Here is a 10,040-nt window from a genome sequence, read left to right as displayed (position 1 = left end):
TTTGTTTTGTTTTATTATGAACCTTATTATCTATATGTATAATGAAATTGGAGTGTCTGTTTGTAACATTAAAACCGCATTTTACTAAATGCATATGTATGTCTGTACTGTTCATATACAAACATTTTTTACTATTTTTGTCAGTCTGTCTGTTCTGGTTAATCTCTTGCTGGACCGATTTTCAAAGGACTTACTAACAGATAGCTGATGTAATAAGGAGTAACTGAGGCTACTTATAATAATAATAAAGTCCGCAATGTCCAAATACTGTCCAGTACCGTTTAGAGTCGCTCCGTGACCGAAGACCCAGTGGTTTCACCACTGATTACGGAGCGGGAGATGGAGATGGCCCTCGGTCGCTTGAGGGCCAGGAACACGGCGCCGGGTCCGGACGGGGTTCCAGGGCGTATTCTGTGCGACGCCCTGGAATACCTAGGTGCAAGGCTTCGGGAGCTATTCGACGAGTGTCTGTGCAGCGGGCAGTTTCCGAAGCCTTGGAAAGAAGGGAAGTTGGTCCTGTTGCCGAAGGAAGGTCGGCCGTTGGATTCCCCTTCGGCATACAGGCCAATTGTGCTGCTGAACGAGACGGGAAAACTCTTCGAGAAGGTCCTCGCAGCCCGTCTCGTTCAGCACCTCGAGGAGGTCGGTCCGGGTCTTTCGGAGGCGCAGTACGGATTCAGGGCGGGCCGATCGACAGTCGACGCCCTGAATGCCCTGAAGACTCGGACGACGGAAGCGGTGGCCCGGGGGCAGGTCGTCCCGGCTGTGTCGCTTGACGTGGCGAACGCCTTCAACAGTCTCCCTTTCGAGACGATACGGGAGGCACTCCGATACCATGGGGTGCCGACCTATCTGAGGAGACTGCTGGAGGCGTACCTCCAGGACAGGGAGATCCTCTGGGCGGGGGTCGATGGGAGGATCGTCCGGCATCGAGTGGGCTGCGGTGTTCCACAGGGGTCGGTCCTCGGCCCAATTCTATGGAACGTCGGTTTCGACTGGCTCCTGCGGGCTCCCGTCCTTCCCGGGATGGGGGTGTTGTGTTATGCTGACGACACTCTCGTCACGGCGATTGGACGGGACTTCCGGGAGGCGGCTCGCCTTGCCGAAGTCGGAACGGCTCTCACCGTGGACCGCATGGGAATGCTGGGCTTGAGGGTCTCCATATCCAAAACGGAGGCCCTCCTCTTTCACGGTCCACGAAAAGGACCCCCACGAGGGGCGAGTATCACCGTCCAGGGGACGGTTATCAAGGTGCAGGCCCAGATGAAGTATCTGGGCCTGATCCTGGACGGACGATGGAGCTTCGGGCAGCATTTTGTTCATCTCGGCCCAAGGCTCATCAACGCCGCTGCCGCTCTTGGTCGCCTCCTTCCGAATGTGGGAGGGCCGGGGTCGCTATGCCGGCGTCTTTATTCCGGCGTAGTGAGGTCGATGGCGCTGTACGGTGCCCCGATCTGGATAGACGCCCTCACCGCTAAAAATCGGGCTCTGCTGCGAAAGCCGCAGAGGGTCATAGCGGTGAGAGGCATCAGAGGGTACCGTACGGTGTCGTGGACTGCGGCGACACTTCTCGCGGGCGATCCGCCCTGGGAGCTCCAGGCGGAGGTGCTCGCGGAAGTGTACCGGTTCCGGGTCGAGGCGAGGGACCGCGGCGACCGTCCAGGGTCGGCGGAGATCGGGCGGATCAGGGCTCTAGCCCAGCAAGCCCTGATCGCCCGATGGCAGGAGGATCTGGGGACTCCCACGGCGGGCCTAGCGACAGTGGAGGCGATCCGTCCCCACTTGAGTCGCTGGGTCGAGAGGAAGCACGGCACACTGTCGTATAGAATGACGCAGGTACTTACCGGACACGGATGCTTCGGTAAGTACCTGCACGGGATAGCGCGGCGGGAGGAGTCACCCTCCTGCCACGAGTGTGGTGCGCCAGTGGACACGGCGTACCACACCCTGTACGAGTGTGCTGCGTGGGGGCCCCAGAGGCACATCCTTGCGGCGACTATGGGCGGAGACCTCTCGCTACCGAGCGTTATCAACACCATGCTCGGTAGCGAGGTGTGCTGGTCAGAGATGCGCTCCTTCTGCGAAAGTGTCATGTCGCAGAAGGAAGCAGCGGAGCGGGAGCGGGAAAAAAATGCCGCCGCTGACTCGCTCCGCAGAAGACGACCGGGGAGAAGGAAAAGGCGCTACGCGCATCTTCTCCCTCCGCCTCAATAGGCGCCGTAGGGACCAGGGGGGGTCCCAGTACCCTGGGAATCCCCCCTAGCTGTTGAAGGCCCGTATAAGCGGGCCGACCGTCAGGGCGTCACGGTAGCATGCGTAAGCGATCCCGTGGCGTCCGCCGAAAGACGGAGAGGGTACCGCTGGTTTTTTAGTGGGTAAACCCGGTGTGCTTGGGCGCATTCGGCGTTCAGGGCTCCGGGGAGTCCCACACACCCCCCCACTTTCCATCACGTGGGGGAAGCGCGCAAAGCGTTTTTCCAGCGTAATAAAAAAAAAAAAAAAAAAGTACCGTTTAGAGTCTTCACGTATGCCAACACTACGCCGTCATGTCCGATGCCTCCCAACAACGGCTTATTATCACAAAAGCTACCTAATGCATATTTTATAATTTAGCGTAAAACCCGAACTAAAAAATAACTTTATTGTTAAACTTCTACAGACACGAAATCGTGGACATAGAATATATTATATATAGGGTTCTTGATTTTTTCTACGATCGAAACACAGTAAGTCCATGATCTATACTCTGATCACACCGAAATATTAACAAATATGGTAGCTTGTGTTACAGAGCAACCCTAGCATTTGATTCTTTATCATAATTTATATCACATTACTATTGCATATTATGAGTATAGCAGGGGTTATTCAATTTACTTTATTATATTTCAATTATTATTGTAATTAATTGATCAACAATTTATAAAACTAATTAATATTATTTTACATGGCATAGCATTTAATACTGGCATGTAACATTATTTCTTATTTTAAAAATGATTCAGCTGTCATTAGTAAACAATTGGACGATAGCGTGGCATTCTAACAAAAGATAGAGAGCTTGGAGCATCATTGTAAAACGATAATATTTTTTTAGCCATCCCGGACTATTAAAATTAACTTAACTAACGTATAACTTCGTAGTAACTTCTATATCTTCGAAAATTTCCATAATAAAAACCTCCAGATGGTCGCCGTAGTGCTGACAATGATGTAATTATCCATTGTCTTTTGTTATTAATAACGTTATCTATAGAAATGTACTCGTATATAACTTTGGGTCGTAATTTTATGAAACGTTTTTACTCTATAATGACGATTGTTTGATTATTTTTGCTAGATTTCTCTTTATTCTTTTGTAAGCCGTATTAAAGATGTATGATAGTTGCTTGTGTGAAATCATTTGACACAATCAAATAATTAATAATAATAATAATCTAAGCACCATACTGCATTATTAAAGAGATGAGATAATAACTGCTATCGTGTAAAACTGTGGTACAGTTTTTTTTTTTATTGTATACGTTGGCGGACGTTCATATGGGCCACCTGATGGTAAGTGGTCACCATCACCCAGAGACAGTGACGCTGTAAGACATATTAACTATTCCATACATTGTCAATGCGCCACCAACCTTGGGAACTAAGATGTTACGTCCCTTGTGCCTGTAGTTACACTGGCTATTAAACGCCATCAGTGGCAGATTTAAAAATCTGCCGCTAGTAGGCCATTCAATTTTTGCCGCCCCTACTGTTTTTTTTAAGTTCAATACGTTAGTTTAGTTCTCAATCATATTAATTACAGTTATTCTGGAATTGCAACTTTATGATCTGTGTTCTATCGCCCTCATTACATCGACTTTTTCCCGTTATTATAGTTACAAGATCATTTTTGCAACCCGCTATGTAGTGACGAGTATACGGATTGCGGACGTTATGTGTATTACATATAATTATTTCTGTAAGATAAAAAAAAATTCGGCCCTAGGCTCCATCCAGCCTTCTTAGCCTAGTGGTAAATCCGCCCCTGACCGCCATCATCTCAGCTCTATTTCTTAACACATTTAAATTGCAAAAAATTTTGAATGGAATATTCATATACAAAAATACACAATAGAATTTTATTTATAGATTATAAAATTAAAACGGAAGAAATAGATTCATCTGATTATATGAGTTGCTGATAACTCGTAAAAATATTTAGCATTTTCGTTTTTCAGCGTGTTGCTATTAAATATTCAGCGAGTTGATCGAATTACATGATTCGAATAAGATCGTTTATTTAACTTTACTGTTTCATAGTTGTAAAGAAACCTTGGTGAAGAAGGCATATTATTTAATATATGATTATATAGACGATAAAAAGCGTGAAATTAATTCTTTTTGACCAGGCAGGATATATTTAGCTAACAAAACTATATTTTTAAATTTTGAAAAAGAGTAACTACTGTGTTTCTTGTCGGTTCTTCTCAGAAGATTCTACTTTCCGAAACTGTGATAGTTTCACTTAATATGATTATTAAATGACTATTCAAAAGTCCTTGTAAAAGCCTACTTTTAATAAAGTACCTATATTTTTATTCAATATCGTTAGAGAGCAATCTCTCTCCAAGCTCATAAACGGGAACAAATATAACATAACATTAAAAGTCGATCACGAATAATTCAATAAAAAGAGGTTCAACGCCTACATTAAAAAAAATGTTTTTTGTCTATTTTCTCGTACAAAGCTGTACGCGTGCTGAAATTTAAATATATGAAGCTGGAAAATAGTAAATTCCAAGCTATTTCAAAAGTTGGACCTCGCTGCTGGTATTTTCCACTTTGTACGGCTGTTAGATATCTAAAAAACATTTTATTATACAGCTTCGGTATTAGAATTGAAAACCATTTGGTCCGAGCTGTGAATAATGACACATTGTGCAGACCAATTAATAGTATGGAAAGTTTTTGTGTAGAGAACAGATATAATAAAAAACTCTATTTTTTTATAGACAGTACGGCTTCTTTAAAAATAACCTTCTAAAATTTAAATTTAAAATTCTACCTTTAAAAATAATTAATTTTCATACGTTTAATTAAAAAAAAAATTACATAAATCATGCAACGGTACTGTCCAAAATAAAATAAAATTCAAAGAAACAATGTTTCAGAATTTAGATTGTACCGAGAAATACCGGCAAGAAAATATATACTCATTTTTTTTTATCATTTCCATGCTTCATGAATATTAACTTATATATCGAACGATACATCAAGTAAGCATTCGACTGTAACTCAATCCCGCCAGAACGGCTGAACGGATTTCAATGAATTTTCGCACAAAGGTAGATTATGGTTTAACACGTGTGATACTTTAGATCCCACAAAAATTTCCATCACACGCGGAAACAGGATTTTTATAAATCTCACTATTCCATGTGTTTATGTAATGAGATGCTTTTTTCATGTGGCAACATTTTTTGGCTGTTCGTGTAGTAAGGTACAGAATAAAAAAAATCTTATTCTCATATAATAATTTATTTGAATCTAAATTGAATTACATTACTGTGGATAGACAGACAGTCAGTGTTCATTTGTAGCTAATTACTCTATTCGACTATAGCATTCAGTAAATACATATATCGTATCTATTACATTCCGGATTTTTCACATTTATTTTTATCTTAAAGTAGTGAATATGTTTACATATTAAAAATAACATACGAGAAATTCATTTGAAAAGTCTACCTTTGTTTTATTTTACGTAACATTGGAAACATTATTTGCTATGCAATTAGTACTTAGGTAATAAGTTTAAAACCTTTGGTATTATACTAAAATATGGTTCAATATTACATAATATATTTCTACTGATAATTAAATATTTTCAATGATTAAATTATTTGAAACAATTGTTCTAGTAAAGTTATGAACAAGAAGATCAGGAACATTGAACCTACGAGATTAAATTTAGAACAATAAAGCCTTTCTATTCAACAACGAATTAATTTATAATAACATTTAAGTCTATCCGCTACGTTACGCATATATATTTTTATTTAAATTCGAGTGAGAATTATAAATATACACATGATATCTACATCAAACTTTTTGGTCTCGAAATTTCATCATTTCTACTTTAAACAATTGCAAATGACGAAATTCTTAAATATTTACTAAGCATATTATATTAGGAACTAAATTAAATTAAAAATTAACTAAAAATAACAATTATTACGAAGAAAAATAATTTTTTATACAACTTTTCCCCTTCAGATAATATACATTACATCATTCAAGTACCCTGTTCACGCTGGCAACACAATCGCCTTAAAGATACGACAAAAAAAAAGTACAAATATTGTTAACTTTACGAAAGGCTGTAAAGGACTTACAGTGAAAGCCGTTAAACAAATTGAAAGAGAAAGATATACGACCCTCAGCGATGGTACGCAAATATTTCAAGAAATAAGAATGTACCTCTTTCAATGTTATTCAATGGGATTATTTTACACTTTAGATCTTAACTTGCGCGGTTCATTGTGTGTACACTATTGAATTATTTCGTATTTTTCCTATACAAAACAAAAAAAAGACGATAAATACCTGTCATAAATCGGAAGCGGTATTTTTCTTAGCTTATTGATACAATTGGGATTATGACAATCTGATTTTACTTTCAAAAATTCAAATTACGAATAATATTGCTAATCTGTGACTTTTATTGGCGAACTGTTTACGTACATTCAACAGAGAGTAAAGAGCAACCGTATGCAAATATGAAACATTAAAATTCTTCTGTCCTTATTCAAGTAATTTTTCCACGACAAAGAGATATGTGTTTTAATTTATTTTAAGACATAAAATCCTCACCGTATTCTCTTATCCGCAAGTCACGTCGTAAACGTGCGAAAAAGTTGTGGCAACATTTTTTATTACTGTTTCAATCAACCTAATTCATTGCAAACGGATTATTTTACAATATTCAAGTCACGTGGTGTATTACATCGACGTTACAAATGCTCCTGCAATATTTTCCTGTCATATATTGAAAAAATTACACTTTCTCCCCGATGAAGGTTCTCCGACTTCCTCTATTCACGAGGAAATTGTCTTGTTAAGCGAAATGATGTAATAACATTCGCATCCGTATTTACATGACCCACTTGTTACTCTTTTTAAATAAAACAGATTATAAGTAATTTACTAAATGCAATAATAATCTGTGCAAGTATAAATACTTTTCATATTAACTGTCAAAATACTTTTGCAATCACATTCAACCACAGATTAAACACAACAGGTTCGTGTAATATAATAAACTGGGATTTTTTTAAAATCTAATAAACCTTTTCTTTATATAATCATATACTTAAGGTATATTTTTTCAGCTTTTTTAATATGACTTCTTAAATTACACGGTTAATATTGTACAGTTAATAATCGAATTGGAATATAATTCTAACATTAGAGACAGCTTACAAAGGGATAAAAGTGATCAATGTGTAAGTTTGTTTTGTTATTCTGTGGTGAATTTCGCTATGATTATAACTTATTTTAATTACGTGTACAATTTGAAAATATTTTTTAAAATTAAATCGATAATTTGTATTGAATTTATGGTTATAATTTGTTAATGTCTTAACTATTAAGTGAGATACAAATTGCTCTCAATGATAAATCAATTTTGGAATCATTATTTAAAAGGTATTATGACTGTCAGTTACACTATTTTATTGTATAATTACTTGCATTATAGATAAAATATACTTTGTTATACACAGTAGATAGTATAAATAACTCTTTAATCTAGAATACGCAGAGATAATTTTGAATTAACTACGTAATATGAGTAGCATGTTCAGTCATCGATGTCCGTGATCCGCGCTGTTGAAGTTATAGTCTGTGTCTCGTATCTTTAAAGCAATCGTCGCACCAATTCCTTACAGATAGGAATCCTTCGTCTGATCAGCGGGCGGTACACCGGCCGTGGACATCTTGCGCCTCTCGTTGCGAGCGCGCGTTACCGGCCGGTAGTACTGCTCGCTTCGACGCCGTCAGCGTTCCGGCACAGGTGTTTCCGACTCCAGCTCCATCCAGAGAGAGCTGATGACCCGGGCGTCTGGAAATATAATGTATTTTAGAATCCTTTCATTTCATTTCATTACTTGGTAGTAGGGCTTTGTGCAAGCCCGACTGGGTAGGTACCACCCGCTCACCAGTTATTCTACCGCCAAATAACAGTACTCAGTATTGTTGTGTTCCGGTTTGAAGGGTGAGTGAGCCAGTAACTACAGGCTCAAGGGACATAACATCTTAGTTCCCAAGTATGGTGGCACATTGACGATGTAAGGAATAGTTAATATTTCTTACAGCGTCATTGTCTATGGGTGATGGTGACCACTTACCATCAGGTGGCCCATATGCTCGTCCGCCAACCTATACCATAAAAAAAGTCAATCCTTAAGAATTGAAAAAGTTGGCAACACTCTGACTTGAATAATAATCGTTTATTACTTATTCTACCGCTTAATAGCTCTATATTGTTTTTTCTTCTGGTTTGATGAGTGATTGAGCTGGTTTAATAACAATAAAATGGGGCATAACATCTTAGTTGCTACTAAAAATGTCAATATTTTTAACAGCCTCAATGTTTACGAGCGAAGACTGCTCAACCATATGGTTTAAAACACAATTGATAATTATCAAAGAACTCAAGCAAATTCTATGCACAAAATTCTCAATCGAAGGGAAGACGTTTGAGTACAAACCCTAACACTCAGAATGTAACACTATCAAGAGAACAAAAGTGATTATTTGATTTCGTTATCACACATCTCGACCGCTCTATTGTGACTTATTCTGTAACTTATTTAACACACTTTATATTATGTTATGAGACGAATGAGGTCAACGCTACGTAGTCTTTTTTTAAATTCTTTTTATTTTTCTTAAGAAAATCATTAAATTTATTATTTTTGTTTCTTAGACTATTGAAAAGTATCATAATTCACTTCTCAGTAGGAAAATTGTGTTAATCTATAGATTTACTTAAAGTCTCTTAGATTTTAGACTTTTGAAAATAGGAAAGTAAGGCATAAAGATTGTTTTTCGAAACCACTAATTTTTCTTACTTGACTTGGACTTAAAAAAACAATGCAACTATTAATAAAACTGCGTTGTTTAGAAAGCATATATTTTAGAATGGTAGGGAAGCGATGATCCCTATCTAACTAATGTTGTAAGGAAGATGAAGGGTCCCTATCTATTATTATCTACTAATGTTATAAATGTGAAAGTAACTCTGTCTCTCTTTCACTACCAAACCACTAAACTGAATTTGATGAAATTTAGTATGAAGCAAATTTGAAGACCAAGGCTACTTTTTGCCTAACACACGACAACCAAGCCCTTGAAACGCGAGCGAACTAGTATTATATAAAGTTGTATTGTGAGTATTGTGATTGTTAAGACACGTCACTTGGATTTTACGCAAATGTAAGTAATGTTCAAAGTTATTTGGACAAATCTCTTGAGTAATTTATCCACATTCGCCCAAATATTTAGAGGTATATGTTTTAATGTCAGTTGATTTAATCTTGGCATAGCTGTCGGAGATGAGTCAATCCCTTTTCCGTCCTGGAACCTTTTGAGAGTTCGATGTTGATTTACGATAACGTCAGATTAAATGATTTTATTTGTATTGACATTGTTTAATATGAACATGCTAATTGTATTAATATAATTTGTTTATTATTATGACTGAAATAGCCTTGGTTAAGTAAAGTCAGTAACCTAGTTCTGATACACTTTTAGTATGTTTAGATATGTGCATCTTTTGTCATCTGTTCTTTTCACTCCTCGAACTTTGCTGATTAGTCTGAGCGACTCTATGGCATATTAGACTTAGCTTTTGACACGTAAATATCTTATATTTCAATTTAATTATACATGGTTTTTGATAGCTTACCCTATGTATTCAAACAGGGTGAATAAAAGTATGTGAAAATGGCACTAAAAACTAGCTTTGTCAAAATGTTAGTTAGTTGAAGGAAATG

The 10,040-nt window shown here is 38.2% G+C and overlaps 1 protein-coding gene across 2 annotated transcripts in view; it reads right to left on the bottom strand.

Moving 5' to 3' along the window:
• Positions 1-7,310: 7,310 nt before the first annotated feature.
• The window catches only part of LOC124542927, a 232,060-nt gene continuing 229,330 nt past the window's right edge, over positions 7,311-10,040 (bottom strand). For both annotated transcript variants that reach the window (XM_047120870.1, XM_047120871.1), the window contains one exon: positions 7,311-8,104. In XM_047120870.1, the coding sequence (XP_046976826.1) occupies positions 8,040-8,104 (65 nt within the window). In that variant the 3' untranslated portion in view covers positions 7,311-8,039. The remainder of the gene's footprint in view (positions 8,105-10,040) is intronic.

This window comes from Vanessa cardui, chromosome Z (assembly GCF_905220365.1).
Source record: "Vanessa cardui chromosome Z, ilVanCard2.1, whole genome shotgun sequence".
Lineage (NCBI taxonomy): Eukaryota > Metazoa > Arthropoda > Insecta > Lepidoptera > Nymphalidae > Vanessa > Vanessa cardui.
The sequence above is the reverse complement of the archived record's forward strand: the minus strand, read 5'-3'. Positions and strand labels throughout refer to the sequence as shown.